The 25,360-nt window shown below is 39.3% G+C and overlaps 1 protein-coding gene across 1 annotated transcript; it reads right to left on the bottom strand.

Moving 5' to 3' along the window:
• Nucleotides 1-272: 272 nt before the first annotated feature.
• Nucleotides 273-23,869, bottom strand: txndc5 (thioredoxin domain containing 5). Its single transcript, XM_062021234.1, has 10 exons — nucleotides 23,587-23,869; nucleotides 20,952-21,104; nucleotides 19,318-19,423; nucleotides 19,145-19,241; nucleotides 18,219-18,334; nucleotides 17,985-18,071; nucleotides 8,041-8,205; nucleotides 7,618-7,700; nucleotides 6,829-6,958; nucleotides 273-1,454 (listed from the first exon to the last, which is right to left on the bottom strand). The coding sequence occupies exons 1-10, from the start codon at nucleotides 23,763-23,765 to the stop codon at nucleotides 1,332-1,334; spliced, it is 1,239 nt and encodes a 412-aa protein (XP_061877218.1). The 5' UTR covers nucleotides 23,766-23,869; the 3' UTR covers nucleotides 273-1,331.
• Between the last annotated feature and the right edge of the window lie 1,491 nt (nucleotides 23,870-25,360).

The raw sequence follows: 25,360 nt of genomic DNA, 5'->3' as shown, positions 1-25,360 counted from the left end.
GTATATACTTATACTAGTATACTATTTTTAAATATAACCAATTATACTAGTGTAGTCTAGTTAAAAGTAATCAATTACTGTAATACTTGTTTTTGAAAAATAAATACACAAATCTAATGCTTTTACTAAGATCATCTTTTTTTTTAAAGTAACCAATTACTCTAATACTTATAGGATCTTTTTTTGTAAACAAAAAAATAATTTAAGACTTATTTTAGCAAATTTTTTACTAGTACAATCTAGTACAAAAGTCAAATAAACATACCATACACCACAGTGACTGTACATTTTTATTTGAAAGCTGCATGTATTACAATTCAAGTTTAGGCACAATATAGCGCCTAATTTTGGTTGAGGGAAAAAAAATCTGTCTGGTTGAAAAAGTGTTGTGATTTTTGTGGAAACTTGATGTTGCATCTAGGAATAAAAGATGTGTCGGGCTACAAAGTGTCAAAAACACGACTGGAGCAGGTATTCACCAGCACATTCCCACAACAAAGTTGTTTCCAGGAGTTGTAAATGTAGCTGGACAAAAGTGTCTTTACAGTCACGTGTGTGCTGTACTCACTTTACAGCCGAGGAAAGTCGACGTCATCTATAATATGTTGGTTTATGGTACTATGAAGAAAAATGGCCACACACAAAAAAAAAAAAACATTTTGAGGGGAAACTAGTCCGAGTCCTCCAGCGTTGTCGTCAAAGAAAAAACGTAAGAACACGGGGCTGCGTTGATATTTCTGATCATACATGGCAAAATGTGTGGATGTGGACCCCAGCTAAATAAAAAAAAGTTATAGGGGATACACACGATTTCAGCCTGTCTGCACAGGCCTATGCAGCTGGGGAAAAGGGAAATGGGAAATGAAGTACCAGGGCTGCTTGTACCTTACTTTGGTATCCCTGACCCAGCAAAATGCATTTCAAGGTTCCAGACACATTTTGGGGGAAGTCCTTCGTAAAAAGTGTTGCACACAAAAATAAAACAGCTTATACAAAAGCAAATACACCGATAGAGTAAGGATTTAAGTAAAGATCGTTAGGTGCAGCACAGTCCATGCCTGACACCCACCAAAGATGAGTGTGTCCCTGAGAAGTCAGAATAAGAGGCACAGCTTGACTTACCGCTGCTGCGCTAATTAACCTTCTGAGCACCGCATCATCACAGAATGGCTTCCGTTACATAATACACATGGAAGAATACACAAGCCAAATCTCGAAGTGGTATGGAAAGAGCCCCGCTTCAGAGGAACAATGAAAAAAATACATTCACATACCCGGGAGACCCCCAACCTTAAAAGGGTATGACAAAAGGCCACAAAATGGTGTCGTCCCTAAAGCTCGTCCCTTGCCTGCTTCATCACGAAGCTGTGCAGGCCCTCCAGGTCCCGACTGCCGTTGTACTCGTTACCCTGTTTCCCTGCATGGAAGATGATCAAGGTGGGGTAACCCTGCACCTGAAGGGTGACAAGTCACAACATTTTCAAGGCCTTAGACCTCGTTTGCAAACATGACTGCCTATTGAGAGTTTATGATGCAGTGGAAAAATATATCACACATTTCCTTATATTTAACCCTAATGTTCTGTCATGTGTACCCAGTGAAAACAAACCCTTCAAACAAGTCCATCTTTAACATCAACCCTGAATATACATATCAAATATAGTATTATATGTTGTGGATTTATTGTGAAGTGAAGTGAATTATATTTATATAGCGCTTTTCTCTAGTGACTCAAAGCGCTTTTACATCGTGAAACCCAATATCTAAGTTACATTTAAACCAGTGCGGGTGGCACTGGGAGCAGGTGGGTAAAGTGTCTTGCCCAAGGACACAACGGCAGTAACTAGGATGGTGGTAGCGGGGATCGAACCTGGAACCCTCAAGTTGCTGGTGCCACTCTACCAACCGAGCTTAAAAAAGCCAGTATGGTTACATATGTCACTGTTTTTACTGAAAACAATAACATTACTTTTCAGGGGTAATTATTACTATTACACAATAAGATGGGTCAAATATTAGCAGCAATATTAATTGTAGTGTCAAATAAAATAAAAACTACAATATACTATTTTTTACCAAATTAAATAAGTTCAGGAGACCTATGAGAACTTTAACACATTTGCTTGTGGTCTAGATCAGTGTTTCTCAACCATTGTTGGGCCGCCAAAAAATATTTGTTTCTCAGCTGTGGTCAGTATGAGCCGCAGTGGTACTCAGTTGTAATACACTTTTCCACCTCTTGTGGCAGTAATGACAATATCAAACAGAAGAAGTCTGCAGCTAAAGTCAGAAGTATAAGCGCAAAAATTATGACTAAAAGTGGTGAAGCTGTATTTCCGTCTGCACTTAAATTGTATTGACAGTTTAGTTAAGAAACGTACTTTCTTAATTTATTCATTTAAATTATCAATTCAGTTTGTTTTAGCACAACATAATTGCATGTAAATGCATGTGGTCAGTTATTTGAGTCCCTTCTTATGCAATATGTTTGATTAGTATTTATTTTTCTAATCAGCCTGAAGACCAAAGTTTGTGTTAAATAAATAATATTTGCCATGAACACAGTTTCATATCATTTGGCAAGGTTGTAAACTGTAAGGTTAGATATAATTATTGAATACAGGAGTAAGATGACTAATTCAGTGTTAATATTCAAGTGGGCCCTTCTGTAGTGAAAAAGTTGGGCCCTGAGGTCAAAAAGGTTAACAACCCCTGGTCTAGATAATTATTGGAAATGCTTTGGTGTAAGTTTTGTTCCACAGTCACATTTATCACACTCTTTGTGCTTGTGTCTGCAAGATGTTCGTTTTTGGAGGCATTCCCTTTAAAATGCAAATGAACCCTCCACGCCCCATCCTCTCTAAAAGTATCAGAATGTATATTTGGAAAATGTACAGTTAAATATTTATCATTAAGACGAACATCACTGCTAACTTTTTTCAGACACGGCCGAGAAAACACACACACACACACACACACACACACACACACACACACACACACACACACACACACACACACACACACACACACACACACACACACACACACACACACACACACACACACACACACACACACACACACACACACACACACACACACACACACACACACACACACACACACACACACACACACACACACACACACGATAAATGGGTTATACTTGTATAGCGCTTTTCTACCTTCAAGGTACTCAAAGCGCTTAGACAGTATTTCCACATTCACCCATTCACACACACATTCACACACTGATGGTGGGAGCTGCCATGCAAGGCGCTACCAGCACCAATCAGGAGCAAAGGTGAAGTGTCTTGCCCAAGGACACAACGGACGTGACTAGGATGGTAGAAGGTGGGGATTGAACCCCAGTAACCAGCAACCCTCCGATTGCTGGAACGGCCACTCTACCAACTTCGCCACACTATATATATATATATATATGCCTGAATGTGAATCTATATATAGATTCACAATCAGGCCTGTACCACATGACATTATCAATATGTGTGTGCATAAATAACACAAGGCCAATTTTTAAGATGTTCCTATTCTGCCAAAAAAGAGAGAAAATATTTCCCAACAAGGCAAATTTTTTGTTTGACATGCATTACAAATGTTTTATTCAAACAAGTGAGAGGGCAAGTTAGCATCTGTAGTTCGTAAGGTAATCTAACAACCCTCCCCCCAACTAATGTCGTTTGAAATGTGTGTGTGTTCAATACATTGTGACTTATATTTGATCAGTGTTTTTGTTTAATTTGGTACCTCAAGAATTTGAATGTCATTTATTGTATTATCTGGCTACACTTGTTTTGACTTTTTTTTTTTTACGTACCCTAAGTATTATATAGCAATTCTCCTGTGGGTAAAAGTGCAATTTCAATGTTATGTGCATTTATAAGAAGAATAAATGTCATGAACATCTTTGTTTATTTAAAATGTTTTCCCCTGAAAGACACAATGAGGCTAGAAAGTGTTTTTATTTGGATTTTCAATTTATCGATAAGATTACTCAATTACGAAAATAATCCGATAGCTGCATAAATTCACATTTGGTAGAGAAGCCAGGCGTACACACGCGAGAGAAGTCATTAGGTCCGTATAATTGTGTCACCTAGGGTCTGAATCTGTGTAAATGAATGCTAGTAGTGCTTCACTTCCAGGACCAAAATGCATAAGGCTGACAGGGTCTACTTTATTGTGGCCCATCTTGACCAAACAGTCCCATGTGAGAGGTTGTCGACAAAAAAACCCCACAAAGGTATTTATTTTATAGACATCAGAGATGAGAGGAGAAGGAATGAGGACGGATGCAGCAGTTTTAACAATTTCACAAGCTTGAAGCAGAGGGGGAGGAGGCTAGCCGAAAGCACATACCGTATTTTTCGGACTATAAGTCGCTCCGGAGTATAAGTCGCACCGGTCGAAAATGCATAATAAAGAAGGAAAAAAACATATATAAGTCGCACTGGAGTATAAGTCGCATTTTTTGGGGAAATGTATTTGATAAAACCCAACACTAAGAATAGACATTTGAAAGGCAATTTAAAATAAATAAAGAATAGTGAACAACAGGCTGAATAAGTACGTTATATGAGGCATAAATAACCAACTGAGAACGTGCCTGGTATGTTAACGTAACATATTATGGTAAGAGTCATTCAAATAACTATAACATATAGAACATGCTATACGTTTACCAAACAATCTGTCACTCCTAATCGCTAAATCAGATGAAATCTTATACGTCTAGTCTCTTACGTGAATGAGCTAAATAATATTTGATATTTTACGGTAATGTTTTAATAATTTCCCACATAAGTCGCTCCTGAGTATAAGTCACACCCCCGGCCAAACTATGAAAAAAACTGCGACTTATAGTCCAAAAATTACGGTACTTTGAAATGCCAAAATAAATACGTACACCACACTCACTACGTTTCCATCCACTAAATTAGTCTGATTTCTCAAATAGTTTGTTTTATTGTATTTTCACACCTATGTGATTGTGTGTGTGTGAATGGGTGAATGTGGAAAATAGTGTCAAAGCGCTTTGAGTTCCTTAAAAAAAAGGTAGAAAAGCGCTATACAAGTACGACCCATTTACCATTTACCATGTGTCCAAATGTTGCTATGTTTTTATTGAATGGTATCTGCTTCAGGGTTATAGCCCACGCGTTGAGACTGGCGCATGCGCGGTACGAAGGGTCCCCTCCGGTGGCACACACCCACTCTAGAGATCTGGGGCCGTATTTATCAAGCTTCTTAGAATTACTCCTAAGAAGTCTGCTAAGAGTTGACTTAAGAGTAAATAAATTATTCGCTGAAAGCTGCACTTAAAAGTTAGTTATCAAGCGTCTTACTCACACTTTCAGCGAAGTGTAGGACTGAATCTTAAGTGTCACACTCAGAGCTGAATTACGACATTACTATGTGCCGTAAACGGAATTTTAGGTGACGTCATTTCTGTGTCCATAGAAATTACCAACCACGGAAGGGAATCCCTTGTCTAAGAATAAAGAAATATCTTAGAGATATTTAAGTGGACAATGGGAGTGTATATTTTGACAATAAACTACAAAATAATACAAAACAAACTAGTCCCCGCCAGCACTCACGCTACCGCTCCCTCTCTTCTCTCGCCCACACACTCACTGACGTCACTCACCTCACGGCCACACACTTACGCTACTCTCATAACATTTTCTTTCCAATTCATTAATTAGGCAACTAATTTGAAACTGGTGTGGGTGGCTCTATATATACTAGCCCACTGCAGCCACATGCAGAAATCAACAAGGAATCGAAAATTATTAAATATGTGACAAAAATAATACCCGCTCTGTCTAAACGATACCGTTTGATCAGCTGCTCGTCATCAAACAAATCCAGGACATCCTTCCGCTCCCTGAACGTTCGCGCACGTCTCTCTCGCCTCAGTGCCATCCCCTGCTGGCAACTCCTAACCACTTAAGACACCTCTGAAGGTCTCTTAAATATTGTGGAGAGTAGGAGTGATTCTTAGACTTAAGAAAGTTGTTAGAAAGCTTTTATTCTCAAGTTTGAGAGTAGGACTAAATTTCGCAAATTCTCAGGACATAAGTGTAAAATGGCACTCTAAGACGCTTGATAAATACGGCCCCTGGTTTCTAATCGCATAATCCGGGTGTGTTAGTCCAACTTTTCAAAAAACCGAACATAATCGGATTAAGATGTTTCAATGGACTGTAGGAGGCTTACTAAACTATTTGAGAAATCAGACTAATTTAGTGCATGGACAAGTAAGTACTGATTGTGACGTCACGTTGTATCCACTGTTAGGAAGACTGCAACACAGCAAACAGAGGTTTCCAAAACTGTGTGCAAACTCACGTCGAAATGTATTTGACACTTTGGTATTGTTACACAACTATCTAACATTGAAACAACTTTCATAAGTCAGAAAAGTGGAAAATCATTACTAGTCACCTGAAATATTTGATCAACTACTACAGCTTGAAATACAGATATTACATGAATTGCATTTAAAGAATTTCAACAGTGCTGCCACCCTTGCAGAAAAACTCTGCATGCTTTAAAAAGGAAAAAGTAACACCACAAGTAACAAGTAACACCACATGAACAAATATAACATTTAAATCCTAACATAAGAGTGCATTAGTTTAAGATACATGTGTCTCTTTGTTGCTGGAAATACTTTTAACAGCAATGATAATTAAAAACATTTTTATCTTCTCTAGCAAACCGCACCTATATTCGTTCAAAACAGCCAAAATGGCACAACAGTAAGCACCAACATCACATCACTGCTTGTATACTTACAGAGTACTTGTTGCAGACCGTGCGCTCTACAGTGCAGTCCACTTTGGCAACCTTGACGTCTGTGAGACCGGGAAAGTCCTTGGTAGATAGATCCTCCCAGACTGGAGCGAGCCTTAAGCAGTGGCCGCACCTGCATAGCAGCGCACCATAATATAAGATCATAGTACTACCACTGACATCATAGTAATACTAGTATAGTACTACAGTAGGTAAACCTTGTTCTACGTGATGTACTTTATGTCATGATGTAACTTTTTATAATATCCCAGTGAAACTACCGCTAAGTACTTTAATGCTTATTTTGCCTACACATATCCTGGTGGTCTGTAAAACCGTGGGATTGGGTTGCAGATTGTCTGACACCATTTCATGATGAAGACTTAGCTCCAAACTGGTTTTATGGTGGATTTTTTTTAAAACACTTGGTCACAGCAATCATGCAGTAAAATGAATATTGCATCCAATCATGAATGCTTTAGTGCAGTTTAGAAGACTTTACAAAATATAGTACCACCTACTGAGTACCTGTAATCTGCCATTTGCCATTTCCTTCCACTACCCACACACATTGCTCCTTAAAAACCTCAATTATCTCTCCTACAGCTTATGAGAGACTGATACACTCAGTAGGTGCTGCTGTTTTGGTTAGCAACAGATGAAATGACACTATTCTCGCTCCTCTAGATTTCTGTGAAGTGTAAACTGCAATAGTAATAAAATGTATCATACTGTTAGCAAATAAAATAAGCTGTGAACGACACCTGATGCAAAGAGTGAAGATAATTCTACCATGGAGCGAAGAATTTCACGAAGGTGAGGCCTTTGGCGATGCTCTCCTCAAAGTTGTCTTCTGTCAGGATCAAGACGTTGGACTGCAGACAGGAGACACAGATGATAGGCTAATGATTAATGATGTCCGAAACTGATATCGACAAATACTGGGTCACATCGATAATTATATGTGCTCCACAGAGCAACAGGCTTGCTGCTTGAATGTCCACGGTGTGACATTATTTTCAAGTTTGTCTTTACGATTATAAATATACCATTTATTGCAAATTTGCTTGATATCATTATCAGAAAGGAAAAGCCAATATCGAACATCCCTATTAATGATCCACAACCCAATCCAAAAACGTGCTAAACGTGGAGGACAAGGTAGAGATAAAAGTGCTTTCAATCTATATTTGGTCACATTAAGCTCATATTGACCTCCTCCTTCGCTTCCTCTTTAGTTTCTTCCTTGGGCTCCTCCTTCGGTTCCTCCTTCAGTTCCTCCTTGGCTTCTACATCCTCCTTGGCCGCCTGCAGTTGGTTCTCCACGTATTTTTTAAGAGTGTCAAAGTCTCTCTTTCCTTTGTACTGTTGGACTTCTGTCTGCAGTAAGAAGAATCACATGCCCCCCCGTTAGCATCCTCAACGTAATTCTGAATCGAGTATTTTGTTGACAAGTAATGCATTATCAGTATAAATGTACATAAAAATAAAAAAAAAAGTGATAAAATATAAAAAAATAAATACATACACTGTACATGCCAGTTATAATATAAATCTAACAATTCGTCATAGCAAATATTTGTGGATTATTTTGTGCTTGAATGCATCCATCCTGAGGATTAATATTGTAGTAATTGTAGTACACTTGGACCTAATAGAGTATAGTTGAACTTGACATTTTTTCCCAGTAAATATTGAAAGGACCAACCCCACAAAGTGTGTGTTGTCTTTGAAGGTAAGTTCTCCAAATGGGGACGTGCAACATGGAAAAGCATTTCTGGCTTCTGAGTACAGCAAAAAGCCAGTAAGACTAAAGGCTAACTAATGACATTGATGTTTTCATCACTCTTTTTAATCAATGTTCGCCTTTTTAGATAATGACATGGTGTGTCTTGTAAATGCAGCTCTTTCCAGACTGCTCAGTACAAGCTACCAGTAATAAGAAGCAGAAATACATGTGAGGTCTCCCCGATTGTTCAAATTAGCTGCAAAATAAGTCTGTACAGTTAATAAAGCTTTGATGATGGTGTCAGTTTGATCCTGGAACAGATCAAATGTAATATATATATATACACACATATACACATACACACAACATACACACATATATACTAAACCCAAAAGCAGTGAAGTTGGCACGTTGTGTAAATCGTAAATAAAAACAGAATACAATGATTTGCAAATCCTTTTCAACCTATATTCAATTGAATAGACTGCAAAGACAAGGTACTTAATGTTCGAACTGGAAAACTTTTGTTATTTTTTGCAAATATTAGCTCTTTTGGAATTTGATGCCTGTAACATGTTTCAAAAAAGCTGGCACAAGTGTCAAAAAAGACTGAGAAAGTTAAGGAATGCTCATCAAACACTTACTTGGAACATCCCACAGGTGAACAGGCCAATTGGGAACAGGTGGGTGCCATGATTGGGTAAAAAAGCAGCTTCCATGAAATGCTCAGTCATTCACAAACAAGGATGGGGCGAGGGTCACCACTTTGCGAACAAATAAGTGAGCAAATTGTCTAACAGTTTAAGAACAACATTTCTCAACAAACTATTGCAAGGAATTTAGGGATTTCACCATCTACGGTCTGTAATATCATCAAAAGGTTCAGAGAATCTGGAGAAATCACTGCACGGCCGAACACCAACATTGAATGCCCGTGACCTTCGATCCCTCAGGCAGTACTAAAATAGAATGCATTTTATTATCACTATACACAGGTACAATGAGATTAAAATACTGCATCAAAACCCGACTTCAGTGTGTAAAGGATATCACCACATGGACTCAGGAACACTTCAGAAAACCGCTGCCAGTAACTACAGTTCGTAGCTACATCTGTAAGTGCAAGTTAAAACTCTACTATGCAAAGCCAAAGCCATTTACCAACAACACCCGGCTTTGCTGGGCCCGAGCTCATCTAAGATGGACTGATGAAAGGTGGAAAAGTGTTCTGTGGTCTGACGAGTCCACGTTTCAAAATGTTTTTGGAAACTGTGGACGTCGTGTTCTCTGGACCAAAGAGGAAAAGAACCATCCGGATTGTTATAGGCGCAAATGTCAAAACCCAGCATCTGTGATGGTATGGGGGTGTATTAGTGCCTTGGTAACTTACACATCTGTGAAGGCACCATTATTGCTGAAATGTACATACAGGTTTTGGAGCAACATATGTTGCCGTCCAAGCAGCGTCTTTTTCATGGACGCCCCTGCTAATTTCAGCAGGACAATGCCAAGTCACATTCTACACGTGTTACAACAGCGTGGCTTCGTAGTAAAAGAGTGCAGGTACTAGACTGGCCTGCTTGTAGTCCAGACCTGTCTCCCGTTAAAAATGTGTGGCGCATTATGAAGCCTAAAATACAGCAACGGAGACCCCGGACTGTTGAACAACTTAAGCTGTACATCAAGCAAGAATGGGAAATAATTCCACCTGAAAAACTTCAAAAATTGGTCTCCTCAGTTCCCAAATGTTTACTGAGTGTTGTTAAAAGGAAAGGCCATGTAACACAGTGATAAAAATGCCCCTGTGCCAACTTTTTTGCAATGTGTTGCTGCCATTAAATTCTAAGTTAATGATTATTTGTAAAAGAAAATTAAGTTTCTCAGTTCGAAAATTAAAGGCCTACTGAAACCTACTACCACCGACCACGCAGTCTGATAGTTTATATATCAATGATGAAATCTTAACATTGCAACACATGCCAATACGGCCGGGTTAACTTATAAAGTGACTTTTAAAACTTCCCGGGAAATATCCGGCTAAAACGTCGCGGTATGACGACGTATGCGCGTGACGAAGTCAGAGTAACGGAAGTTATGGTACCCGTAGAATCCTATACAAAAAGCTCTGTTTTCATTTCATAATTCCACAGTATTTTGGACATCTTTTGCAATTTGTTTAATGAACAATGAAGGCTGCAAAGAAGACAGTTGTAGGTGGGATCAGTGTATTAGCAGCGGACTACAGCAACACAACCAGGAGGACTTTGTTGGAGCGCTAGCCGCGCTAGCCGCGCTAGCCGCGCTAGCCGCGCTAGCCGCCGACCCCACCTTGACTTCCTACGTCTCCGGGCCGCCAAACGCATCGGGTGAAGTCCTTCGTCCTTCTGCCGATCGCTAGAACGCAGGTGAGCACGGGTGTTGATGAATAGATGAGGGCTGGCTGGCGTAGGTGGAGAGCTAATGTTTTTAGCATAGCTCTGTGAGGTCCCGTTGCTAAGTTGCTAAGTTAGCTTCAATGGCGTCGTTAGCACAGCATTGTTAACCTTCGCCAGCCTGGAAAGCATTAACCGTGTATTTACATGTCCACGGTTTAATAGTATTGTTGATTTTCTATCTATCCTTCCAGTCAGAGGTTTATTTTTTTGTTTCTATATGCAGTTAAAGCACGATGCTATCACGTTAGCTCGTAGCTAAAGCATTTCGGCGATGTATTGTCGTGGAGATAAAAGGCACTGAATGTCCATTTTGCGTTCTCGACTCTCATTTTCAAGAGGATATAGTATCCGAGGTGGTTTAACATACAAATCCGTGATCCACAATAAAAAAAGGAGAGTGTGGAATCCAATGAGCCAGCTTGTACCTAAGTTACGGTCAGAGCGAAAAAAGATACGTCCATCACTGTCTCTCAAGTCCTTCACTGTAACGTTCCTCATCTACAAATCTTTCATCCTCGCTCAAATTAATGGGGTAATCATCACTTTCTCGGTCCGAATCTCTCTCGCTCCATTGTAAACAATGGGGAATTGTGAGGAATACTAGCTCCTGTGACGTCACGCTACTTCCGGTACAGGCAAGGCTTTTTTTATCAGCGAGCAAAAGTTGCGAACTTTATCGTCGATTTTCTCTATTAAATCCTTTCAGCAAAAATATGGCAATATCGCGAAATGATCAAGTATGACACATAGAATGGATCTGCTATTCCCGTTTAAATTAAAAAAAATCATTTCAGTAGGCCTTTAAATATCTTGTCTTTGCAGTGTATTCAATATAAGTTGAAAAGGATTTGCAAATCATTGTATTCTGTTTTTATTTACGATTTACAAAACGTGCCAACTTCACTGGTTTTTTACTGCTTTGCACACTCTTGGCATCCTCTCAATGAGCTTCAAGCACACCTGTGAAGTGAAAACCATTTCAGGTGACTACCTCTTGAAGCTCATCGAGAGAATGCCAAGAGTGTGCGAAAAAGTAATCACAGCAAAGGGTGGCTATTTTGAAGAAACTAGAATATAAAACCTGTTTGTTATTTCACCTTTTTTTGTTAAGTACATAACTCCACATGTGTTCATTCATAATTTTGATACCTTCAGTGACAGTTATTTCACCTTTTTTTGTTAAGTACATAACTCCACGTGTTCATTCATAATTTTGATACCTTCAGTGACAATCTACAATGTAAATAGTCATGAAAATAAAACACACACACACACACACACACACACACACACACACACACACACACACACACACGCGCGCGCGCGAGCGCGCGCGCAGTGATGTTACTGAGGCCACGTCCGGCTCATGTCCCACCCAATGACTACACGTGGTGGTCAACCTACATCTATTCTCAATAGGTACTAGGCGCTATTAGCCGTTCTCAAAGAAAAACATGCCCAATGCTGGTGTTGTTTTCGGCTGTACGAATCGTTCAAGTGGCGAAAAGGATAAACTTTTCTTCAGAGTTCCTTGAAAGGTCATTAAAAGGGAGGAAGAGCGCAACATTTTACGAAACGACAAGAAAAGCATGCAGCTCACTAGCGATGTAACAGTAAGCGGCATTATGATAAACCGCGATAAAATTCCAGACAGATAGTAATACCGTTTAATTTTTTAATTAGCGAAAAAATTTAATTTATTTTTTAGGCGACATTTCTTACTTCCTGGAAACGCAGTAGCAACGGCGCCTCGGAAGAGGGCGCATGCAAACTAGCCCTGTTTGCAATGGCGGAAAACAACACAAGGACCTCGCTCTTGAGATGTTGACCTCCTAGTAAACAGACAAATCTGAAGTCCGGACGTATTTTGGATTCGTAAAGCGTGCTGAGGAAAATAATTGATAGTCAGTCCATTACCAGAAAATGCAGGAAAAAAGTCCCCGCGAAGGGAGGCAACACTTCAAACAAGATGAGCCAAATTACGAACCACCTTCCATAACAATACATCGAGTGCAAGGTAAGTAAACTTGTAGTTGAATGCATGATGGTGAACATGTCATCGTTGGTCTGTCGAACGTTCTTATAGTTACACTTTATTAAGTGTTACCTAAAGTTACTTGTTATTGGGCGCTATGGGTGAGAGCGAGTCGTGTGTGCACACCACATACTGCAGCAGAGCAAAATTTACTTCTGTTTGTTTTTTGCCACACACTATTTTGTATACTAGGACAAAAAGTGCAGTTACCTTAATCTTATGGCCATCATGTGCCATCTTGCACATTATTTTCATTTATGTTATTTAGTTTTTGCCATATTACTTTGTTTATAATGCTTAAGTTGCTTTAATATGCACATTTACTTTCTACTTGACCTACATTAAAGTTATCTACAATAATGTTTCTTCTACAAAGTACATCATTGTGAATGTGCTATTTTTTTAAATAAAACTTAGTTAAGATTTTAGTATTAGTACTTTTTGAAAATTTTGACCACATTTAAAAATACCACGAAAATAATGATAACCGTGATAATTTTAGTCACAATAACCGTGATAAGAAAATTTCATACCGTGACATCCCTACAGCTCACACTCCAGTCCAAAAGAACAGAGTTGAAGAATACGAGTTTGCAGTGATCACACCGTTAAGTTTGTTTTATATACCGGTAGTTTTAACATTTATTAGGGATGTCCCGATCCGATATTGATATCGGAAATCAGTCCGATATTAGCCAAGAAAGTGAATATCAGATTTTATCGGACTGAATCTAAAAACTCCGATATAAGTGCTCCGATATAAGCTGTCCATTTACCGCTGCAGCACGTCTATAATAGGTGACTCTGGTTTGATCACACTCCAACACAGTAGGTGGCTGCAATGCCCCTTAATTAATGTTGGTGCCGGCCGCCGAAGAAGAGCGTCTCTGATCCAGCATGCACAGCCCACGTGATCACAACAACGACAACGCGTGTGCTCGCAGCAAAGTGTGGACAAATGTTAAACATTGGACAGTGTGGAAGTATTTGAACCTAAACTCGGACAAAGACGTTGCTGCTAAATGCAACATTTGTCAGGCGCAAGTGTCCCGTGGAGGGACAGAACCGGGAAGGTTCAATACAAGCAACCTCATCGCACATTTGAAAAAACACCACAAAAAAGAACATGAGGATTTTCGCGAGAGCAGCAAGGCGAAGCAACAAACCTCTGGCTCGCTTCAGCAACCCACGCTGGCCGAAAGCTTTGCAAGACGTGACAAACTACCACGGGACAGCAAAAAGGCAATGGCATACTTGCCAACCCTCCCGTTTTTACCGGGAGACTCCCGGTATTCAGCGCCTCTCCCGATAACCTCTCGGCAGAAATTTTCTCCCGACAAACTCCCGGTATTCAGCCGGAGCTGGAGGCCACGCCCCCTCCAGCTCATTGCGGACCTGAGTGGGGACAGCCTGTTCTCACGTCCGCTTTCCCACAATATAAACAGCTTGCCTGCCCAATGATGTCACAACTGTAGAATGATCGAGGGCGAGTTCTTGGTTTCTTATATGGGTTTATTGTTAGGCAGTTTCATTAACGTCCTCCCAGCGCGGTAACAATACACAACAACAGCAGTCACGTTTAGTCTACCGTAAAGCAGTTCGTCTGCCGTAAACAGCAATGTTGTGACACTCTTAAACAGGACAATACTGCCATCTACTGGATAGCCTCCAGGACACTGAAATTCAAGTATTTCTGTTATTTATATGTATAATAAAAAAAATAAAAAAAAAAATAAAAATATATATATATATATATATATATATATATATATATATATATATATATATATATATATATATATATATATATATATATATATATATATAATACTTCAGTTGGTGAATTCTAGTTTAAATATATTCCCCTCTTAAACACGCCCCCCACCCCCGGTATCGGAGGTCTCAAGGTTGGCAAGTATGCAATGGCCATAACAGAAAAGATAGCCCAGTTTATTGTGCTTGATGACCAGCCCCTGTCGGTGGTGAGTAATGTGAAGACTAAGAGTAATTACTACATTGTTTTGGGCACAGTCAGTCAGTGAAACTGGAGCTGTGAACTCTTAACTTAAAGCAGTTGGACAGTGGACAATATTGTGTTGTTTTTGTCCCTGCCCACAGTTGTTTCCAACATATCCTGACAGTAAAAAAATAACTGAAGTGAACTTGAATTGTTTGCACTTTAAAACGTTTTTTTTTTGTTTTTTTTTTAATTGGATTTATTTAGGTTATTTTTCAGGGTCTTCTAATTTATTTTTAACTTATTCTATTCAATTGTATAATTATGTTGGTATTAGTGGTTATTTTGCACTTTAAATATAACATTTTGTTTTTATTGGATTTGTTGAGGTAATACTCTTATGTTGAAGGTAAAAATGTATGTTACCAATTGGTTAATAATAAATGGGTCAGTTTTTCCTATACCTACCCTTGCTGACTATTGTTTTCTGTTTTAACACTACAACATCAGTAACATCCCTTTATCAAGCCTTTTCTAACATTCCACACAACAAAATAAGGAATAAATATATGTATGATTCGTGCCTATATCGTATCGTATCGATATCGGTATCGGCCAATACTCAAGGCTACAATATCGGTATCGTATCGGAAGTGAAAAAGTTGTATCGGGACATCCCTAACATTTATTATTTCCCATTTAAGTATTATCTTGATATTATTTATATTTCTTAAACACACATTTGCTACGAGTGTTTCGTAAAGCACCAACTCGGCTAGCCTAAATAAAAAAGCAAATGTCAGCAAAACCTAAGAGTTAAGCATTTACCAAAGGCAGCAATCATAAATGAAGCTTTCAGCACATACACATTATTGACATCTATAATTATAGTTTGATAAAGACGGGGAAACAGCACGTGCAACACACAGCAACAAACATCAGTAGACGCAAAGATAAATCATGAAATGCAGCCTTACCCGAGCAAAAACTACCGGTATGCATATTTATTTATTAGGGAGAGTCTTGATACCAATTACCTTGACCCAGCCACACACGAAAATAACTTGTAGACCTCCATGCTTTTCCAAGTTTTCATCTATTTTGTCGTGTAGAATGCCGTCTGGAGCACAATATTTCGATATGTCTGAGAATGCAACTGACGTATAATCCTTGAAATCACTCAACAAATCTTTTTTTTTTGATGAAGTATAGGGATCTATTCCATTGCAGTTTGATTTTTTGCTCGAAATCTGCTTTTTGCAGGAAGATTTAAGCCTCTTTTGTACTCAGTTCAGACGCTGCTTGCTGTAAAACAACATAACATTTATTGGCTATAAACAACTTATTACTTTATGTATATCTAGGGATAAAAAATTAAGTCAAATATTTCAGACCAGTATTTTAGACAAAAAGTGCTTTTTTTAAATTAGTAATGAAAATGTATACATTTTTTCCAAAACTTTTCACACAGGAAGTGAACTTAAAAGCCTACTGAAAGCCACTACTACCGACCACGCAGTCTGATAGTTTATATATCAATGATGAAATCTTAACATTATAACACATGCCAATACGGCCGGGTTAACTTATAAAGTGACATTTTAAATTTGCCGCTAAACTTCCGGTTCGAAACGCCTCTGAGGATGACGTATGCGCGTGACGTAGCCCGGGGAACACGGGTATGCCTTCCACATTGAAGCCAATACGAAAAAGCTCTGTTTTCATTTCATAATTCCACAGTATTCTGGACATCTGTGTTCGTGAATCTGTTGCAATCATGTTCATTGCATTATGGAGAAAGAAGCTGAGCAAGCAAAGAAGAAAGTTGTCTGTGCGAAATGGACGTATTTTTCGAACGAAGTCAGCAACAACAGTACACAGCCGGCGCTTCTTTGTTTACATTCCCGAAAGATGCAGTCAAGATGGAAGAACTCGGATAACAGAGACTCTAACCAGGAGGACTTTTGACTTCGATACACAGACGCCTGTAGAGAACTGGGACAACACAGACTCTTACCAGGATTACTTTGATTTGGATGACAAAGACGCAGACGTGCTACCGTGAGTATGCAGCTTTGGCTTCTAAACATTTGATCGCTTGACCGTATGTGCGCAACTTTTTTTTGCGTATGTACGTAACTTTTTAAAAATATATAAGCTTTATGAACCTTGGGTTAGGTGAACGGTCTTTTGGGCTGAGTGATTGTGTGTGTTGATCAGGTGTTTGAATTGTATTGGCGTGTTCTATGGAGCTAGGAGCTAGCATAGGAGCTAGGAGCTAGCATAAACACGTAGGTGTTTTTATGCAGGATTAATTTGTGGCATATTAAATATAAGCCTGGTTGTGTTGTGGCTAATAGAGTATATATATGTCTTGTGTTTATTTACTGTTGTAGTCATTCCCAGCTGAATATCAGGTCACCCCCGGCTCTCACAGCATCTTCCCTATCTGAATAGCTTCAACTCCCCACTAGTCCTTCACTTGCACTTTACTCATCCACAAATCTTTCATCCTCGCTCAAATTAATGGGGAAATTGTCGCTTTCTCGGTCCGAATCTCTCTCACTTCATGCGGCCATCATTGTAAACAATAGGGAACTTTGCGTATATGTTCAATTGACTACGTCACGCTACTTCCGGTAGGGGCAAGCCTTTTTTTTATCAGATACCAAAAGTTGCAATCTTTATCGTCGTGGTTCTATACTAAATCCTTTCAGCAAAAATATGGCAATATCGCGAAATGATCAAGTATGACACATAGAATAGATCTGCTATCCCCGTTTAAATAAAAAAAATTAATTTCAGTAGGCCTTTAATTCAAGCATGTAAATGTTACGGTGTGAATAGATAATCAGTAACAGACAAGTAGGTGTAGGACTAAATATAAGCTTTGTTTCTTTCTACTCCTTTTCAGATAAGTTGAATTGTGCAAATGGAACCACATGATGATCAACATGTCTGAAACAAATAAATCTTAACCATAACCATGTTGAGTTATCATACCTTTTCGCCCTCGCTGAAGAACAGCAGAGTGGGATATCCACGCACTTTGAAGGTAGAACACACTTCGTAATGCTGTGTGCAGTCAACCTAGCAGTGAAATATAAACATTGGTGTTACAACACATTCATGCTGACGTGACTAAATTGTCATGTGAAAAAGAAGACTTTCTAAATAATTGATTGCGATCATACAATCGAATCAAATCCGTAATAATTTGATTGTGAGAAGGGCTACCTTTCCTATTTTGACTTCTTCAGAGTTCTCCAAGGTGGCAGCCAACTGCTCCCAGGTTGGAGCCAGGGCTTTGCAGTGTCCACACCACGGGGCGTAGAACTTGACGAAATGTGCACCTGAGCAAAGGAGGAAAACAAACATCAGTGATTTTAAAGTAAAATTGCTACATATTTCTATTTTTTTTTTTTTTTTTTAAAAAGGAGTACTCCCCTCACATTTCAACAGCCTTTTTTGGTAAGTGCATTTCCTCAAAAGACAATACTATACTAAGTAAACTTGGATATACTTTAAAGTAGTCAGTGTACAGCAGCGTAGAAGGACCCCGCAACACAAGTGACTAGCAAGATAATTGTGTTTATAGTGGTGGTAGCGTCCTGATCTGGGGCTGCATGAGCGCTGCAGGCACTGGGTGAGCTGTGGTTCATTTGAGTTGAAACATGCACTGTGACATTGTGATGCAAAAATTCAATCGTATGGAAGTTTTTCAACAGAAGAAGCTCCAAGATGACAAGATAACTTGATAGTACACTGAAATGAAAAGCTATACAGTGACTACTCTAAAGTATCATTCCTAGTGTATTGTCAATTGACTGGTGAAATACTGTACACAGCAGCATATACTGTAATTCTGTCATGCAGTAGTTTATAGGTTGACGCCCACTGAGCTGTAAACGCAAACAAACACCCTCCCACACGGTTTACACGCAATTACACAATGTTCACTGCTGCCAAGATGTTAAGGCGGGACCTACAACAACAATGCCTATGTCAAAGTCGTCAAATCCAAAAAGCACGGCCTGAAATGTAGGTTCTATTAATTAAGGCATTTTAATTTTCTCACAAAAGTTTAGAACCTGAAAAGCAGGCTTTAGGATCATTCTGGCAAAACAGGATCTGCTTCTACATCTATTACCAGCTCAGCGTACCTTTGGAAACATGCTCCTTAAAGTTTGCGGCGGTGAGCTCGTAGAGGCCGTCCTTGGGCTCTGGAGGTGTCGCTGGCTCGGGTTCTACCTCTGGATCCTGGAGAAAGCAAAAGGGTGAACGTCAGAACATTTTTAACTTGGCTAGTAGTTCGCAAAATGGACAAAACGCTTACAGAAGGCTCTGCCTCCAGCATCTTTAACATCCAGTCCTCCAGACTCTGCAGAGTTCTTGGCCCTTGGTACTTCACAGCCTCCTGATCTGGCTTAAAGAACTTTAGCCTACAAGGAAGAAAAATTGTTAACGGCAAAGCACATTTTCTTTTGTCCAAATGCAGCCAATATTAGCCACCAACTACTGAGCTTTACATGTGTAGCAATATAGCAGTCATAAACATGATCAAACAACACAATTTTAGATTAACTTAAAAAAAATTTTTTTTTATTGTGCAAGTGTTTTATTTTAGGATCCAATTAAAAACTCACTCATCTAATACAAAATATTAAATTAACTGGATATTTATTTTAATTAAAATACTCTATCGGTCCACGGTATCGGTCCGTGGACCGATTGGTACCGGGCCGCGGCCGCACAAGAAGTTAAAAAAAAAAATTATTAAAAAAAATAATTTTTTAAAAAATTAAATCAACATAAAAAACACAATATATACTATATATATCAATATAAATCAATACAGTCTGCAGGGATACAGTCCGTAAGCACACGTGATTGTATTTCTTTACGACAAAAAAAAAAAATTGGTGTATGCTGCACCCCCAATGTCCAGAACATGGTGCCAGTATGCTGGTTTTTTTCAATAAAATACTGCAAGGGATAGAAATGTAGTTTGTCTCTTTTATCCGATTATTAATCGATGAATCAAAGTAATAGACAGATTAATCGATTATCAAATTAATCGTTAGTTGCAGCCCTAATATATACTGTATACGCGCGCACGCGCGCACACGCACACACACACACGCACACGCACACACACAAATCTACTACTCTGCTTGCATGTCAGCAGACTGGGGTAGATCCTGCTGAAATCCTATGTATTGAATGAATAGAGAATCCTTTTGATTTTGAATCGGGAAAAAAATCGTTTTTGAATCGAGAATCGTGTTGAATTGAAAAAAAAATCGATTTTGAATCGAATCGTGACCCCAAGAATCGATATTGAATCAAATCGTGGGACACCCAAAGATTCACAGCCCTAATATATATATATATATATATATATATATATATATATATCACTTTATTGATATGTGTGCTTGCATAACAACATTCCTTTAATCCCTTTAACATACAAACACATTCATATGCAGCAATTTAGCATATCTAAATACAAAAACAAAAATTTGACAACAATTTCTTAATATTTTCCAGGGTTATTCTGTTAGTAAGTGGTTGATTTATATAGGCTAGTAAGGTAAAGTTTTGTACCTGACAAGTTTCGGCTATCTTGCTTCTGCAGCCTTCATCAGAGGTGTCACGTGATGTTAGCGTGACGTCATCTGTGACGTGTTATATGAATTGTTCCATCCCACCTGAAGTGGTGGGATGGCGGTGTCCCCTGGTGTGCGCCGAAACTTGCTTGTCAAACTTGTCAGGTACAAAACACTACCTTAGTAGCCTATATAAATCAACCACTTATAAATACACATTAGTAGGCTAAATGAACCTCTTCAACATATTATTCTGTTGGATGTTTGTTCTCTCTTGAAAATACATTTATAGCAAGTTGCTAATATTTTCATTGGATTTTTTTCTGAATTAAGTTTCAAACGTTTGTGTAGTACTTACGTGGGATAGCCCCTGACCCCGTGCTCATTGGAGCAGAACTTGGTGTCTTGGACACAGTCCACTTTGACCACATAGACCGGGGGGTCGTCCATACTGTTGTATTTGTCCGCTAATTCGTTCCATGCCGGCTGCAACCTCTTACAATGGCCGCACCTGTACACATGAAAGATCAAGTTGTAAACTAAAATATTTTTACATTCAATAACAAGCATGTATTGGTTAACTAGACTTTTTTTTATTTTTTATTTCCAAGATGGCACCGCTGTAGTGGCTGCTGTTGGCAGGAGCTCTATGCTCTTGTGTCATCCCTCTTGTTTTCATGTTTTTGTTTTTTTTTGCCTTTCGGTTCGGGACCCTTTGGGACTGTGTGACAAGGGGTGGCACTTTCGTGACTTCTGCAGTGCTTTTTTGTGAACTTCTGGATCTGCCTGCCGGGAGCCTTTTGGCCATGGAGACCAGCTGCTGGGTCTCTGCCCCACCAGAATCCGTTTAGAGAGACTGGACTGGAAGAGATGCGGATGAAGAGACAGGGCTGCGGAGCTGGTGCTGAGCGCCGGGACGGACAAGCTTCACAGTGTCTTGGCTGAATGAGCAGGTATCGGACACCTCGGTCTCCTTGGACGTATCCTCACTCATCCATGCGGGACTGGACACTGACCGAGAGTTGGTAGATAGCCGAGGTTGGAGTCGGCTCTCTTGGTTGCTTTGTCGGGTCTGCTAATGTCTCTGGCCATGCAGACGATGGCATAGAACACCGCAGAGGCCACCACAGTGTATATGTTATTTAATTTTGTTGTTGTTTTACTTTTGTGGCTGTGTGTAGAAGTGGCTGGTTCCATCAGCTAGGGCTGGGCGATATATCGATATACTCGATATATCGCGGGTTTGTCTCTGTGCGATATAGAAAATGATAGAATGATAGAAAATATTGTGACATTCGAGTATACGTTCTCACGCAGTTGCTTTTAGCTGCGGGGCATTAACCTGCATGCGTTTCTCACTCTTTCCTGTCTCTGCTTCTCACAGAGACTTAAAACAAGCGCACCTTCTTACATACGTCACATACTGTCACGTGAGCAACGTCACATGCTCCCGCGGAGCAGACAGGTAGCGACATGGTAACGTTAGCTGTGATGCTAACAGCTAACGGTGTGGTTTGAGTGGTAATATGAGAGAAAGAAGGTGCGAATCTGGTAACAAATGGAGGAATAATTAATTCCCAAGAAAAACAGCACGGGGTCCATCGTCTGACGGTGGTTTGGCTTCAAGCGGTAATATGTTTTTACATGTCAACATCTCCGTTCGGTGCCACACCAACTAAATGCCGAAGCAACTATTTCCACATCAACACCATGGGACATATACTATTTGATATGCAGCTAATTTTTATGCAACACTTATTGAAATATATTGTGTGACATCATGCACAAAAGTGCACTTTATTTGTTTCCAAACTATTGTAGTGGCGTTCTGTACAAAAAGTGCACTTTAATTTAGTGTTGTTTTGAAATGTCCTCTTAGTGACATCATTCAGAAAAGTGCACTTATAGCTTGTTTTAAAATGTCTCTGACAATCTTGCACTTTCTGTTTTGGAAATGACATGAATGTTTGTGCCACTGCTTGATAACAGTTGAATAAATACAGTTTTGCTAAATTGAAGTTAGTTGTGATTTCCCTCTCTGCATGAAAGTTTAAAATGAGCATATATTAATGCAGTATGAACAAGAATGTTTTAATGTAGACACATAGAATCATCATACTGCTATGATTATATGCATCAAGTGTTCGTTCAAGGCTATGGCAAAATATCGCCATATATATCATGTATCGTGACATGGCCCAAAAATATTGAGATATTAATAAAAGGCCATATCGCCCAGCCCTACCATCAGCTCTGCTCTGTTAATGTCTTTAACGTTTCCCTCTTACACACATGCTTATGTGTGCTATGGCTATGAGTTTTTCCCCCCTTGGCCTCAGTCTGGACCCCCTCTCCAGGAGCCCAGGCTTAGACTGAATATTTTTTTTTGTTATTAACCCAACCCCCTACCCAGCGTTTACCTGTTTCTCACCTTTTTTGTAAGGGGCACCGGAAGTTGGCTGGCCCGCCTGCGATTCTGTTCTGTCTCCCTGTAATGTTTGTCTGCTCTTGAAAGGGATTGTGTTGAAATTTCCCCTCTGGGATTAATAAAGTATTTCTGATTATGAAAAGCCTTGATGTCCATTCCTACAGTATGAAGCGTCATCTTTTGGCCCACGTTCCACACATATGACACCCGTCAGTCGCCGGGTGCCACGTCAGCTCAGCCTCCCAACTTGAAAGCTTCATCAGTTACCCTTTGAAAAATTACTCGAACAACATTTAATGTTTACTATCAAACACTAGAGTCAAAAACAGTCGAAGTAGTTAAAAAGCCAGCACGATAGCTAGCTTGAAATGCTATTAGCATGAAAGCTAACCGTAAAGGTAAAGCACACGGAGGAAATTTAAAATGATGGCTAGCTCTATGCTAACTAGCTAACTGGCCAACTCGTTTATAAATATACTGAACAAAGATTTAGTAACAATGACAACATTAGGAGGTCAGTTACGCTTCTTTAGTCATGTTTTCCCTAAAAAAACTTGCTACTCACCATGGAGCGTAAAACATGACAAAGTGCGGCGCAGTGGGCACTGCCTCGTTGAACATTTCCACCGTGTACGTGTGCTTGGCGTGCTCGTCCTCGGCGTCGCCATCACAAAATACCCCGGCAAACAACAATGCAAACAAAAAAGCAAACATAATGGGAGTGCAAATCAGTGCGGACGCCATGGTGTGCCTGCTGGTGTCCTGCGAGCGTGGAAGAAAGCAGCTGCACACGCCGCAGCTTTCGTGTTACGTATAGATGGTGTGGATGGGACGCATGCGTGTAAGAAGGATAGTGATGGCATAATCCATGTAAATTGTAACTCTGCACTCCCCTGCAGGCGTTTGCAACTGCTTTTGCCGGCCGGTCTGGCACAAGAAATTGGATCACATTACACCCAAAATAGATTTTATATCATTAAATTATATTTGTTTCCAAAAAAAAAAAAAAAAAAACATATTTAAAGGGGTCGAATTTTTACATACTCTTAATCACCAATTATAATATGTAATCATATATATATATATATATATATATATATATATATATATATATATATATATATATATATATATATATATATATATATATATATATATATATATATATATACATGTATATATACATATATATATATATATATATATATATATATATATATATATATGTATATATATATATATATATATATATATATATATATATATATATATATATATATATATATATATATATATATATATATATATATATATATATATATATATACTAAAACGGCCTTCTTTCATCTCCGTAATATCGCTAAAATTCGTTCCATTTTGTCCACAAGCGACGCTGAGATCATTATCCATGCGTGCGTTACATCTCATCTCGATTACTGTAACATATTATTTTCGGGCCTCCCTATGTCTGGCATTAAAATATTACAGTTGGTACAAAATGCGGCTGCTAGACTTTTGACAAAAACAAGAAAGTTTGATCATATTACGCCTATACTGGCTCACTTGCACTGGCCTCCTGTGCACTTAAGATGCGACTTTAAGGTTTTACTACTTACGTATAAAATACTACACGGTCAAGCTCCTGCCTATCTTGCCGATTGTATTGTACCATATGTCCCAACAAGAAATCTGCGTTCAAAGAACTCCGGCTTATTAGTGATTCCCAGAGCCCAAAAAAAGTCTACGGGCTATAGAGCGTTTTCTATTCGGGCTCCAATACTATGGAATGCCCTCCCGGTAAAAGTTAGAGATGCTACCTCAGTAGAAGCATTTAAGTCCCATCTTAAAACTCGGCGTGGCGAAGTTGGTAGAGTGGCCGTGCCAGCAATCGGAGGGTTGCTGGTTACTGGGATTCAATCCTCACCTTCTACCATCCTAGTCACGTCCGTTGTGTGCTTGGGCAAGACACTTCACCCTTGCTCCTGATGGCTGCTGGTTAGCGCCTTGCATGGCAGCTCCTGCCATCAGTGTGTGAATGTGTGTGTGAATGGGTGAATGTGGAAATACTGTCAAAGCGCTTTGAGTATCTTGAAGGTAGAAAAGCGCTATACAAGTATAACCCATTTATTTATTTATCATTTATTTGTATACTCTAGCCTTTAAATAGACTCCCTTTTTAGACCAGTTGATCTGCCGTTTCTTTTCTTTTCTTTTCTCCTCTGCTTCCCTCTCCCTTATGGAGGGGGAGTTGCACAGGTCCGGTGGCCACGGATGAAGTGCTGGTTGTCCAGAGTGGGGACCCGGGGTGGACCGCTAGCCTGTGCATCGGTTGGGGACAT

This window comes from Entelurus aequoreus, linkage group LG15, assembly GCF_033978785.1.
Source record: "Entelurus aequoreus isolate RoL-2023_Sb linkage group LG15, RoL_Eaeq_v1.1, whole genome shotgun sequence".
Taxonomy (NCBI): domain Eukaryota; kingdom Metazoa; phylum Chordata; class Actinopteri; order Syngnathiformes; family Syngnathidae; genus Entelurus; species Entelurus aequoreus.
Note: the sequence above shows the minus strand (reverse complement) of the source record. Positions and strands in the feature narration are given on the sequence as shown.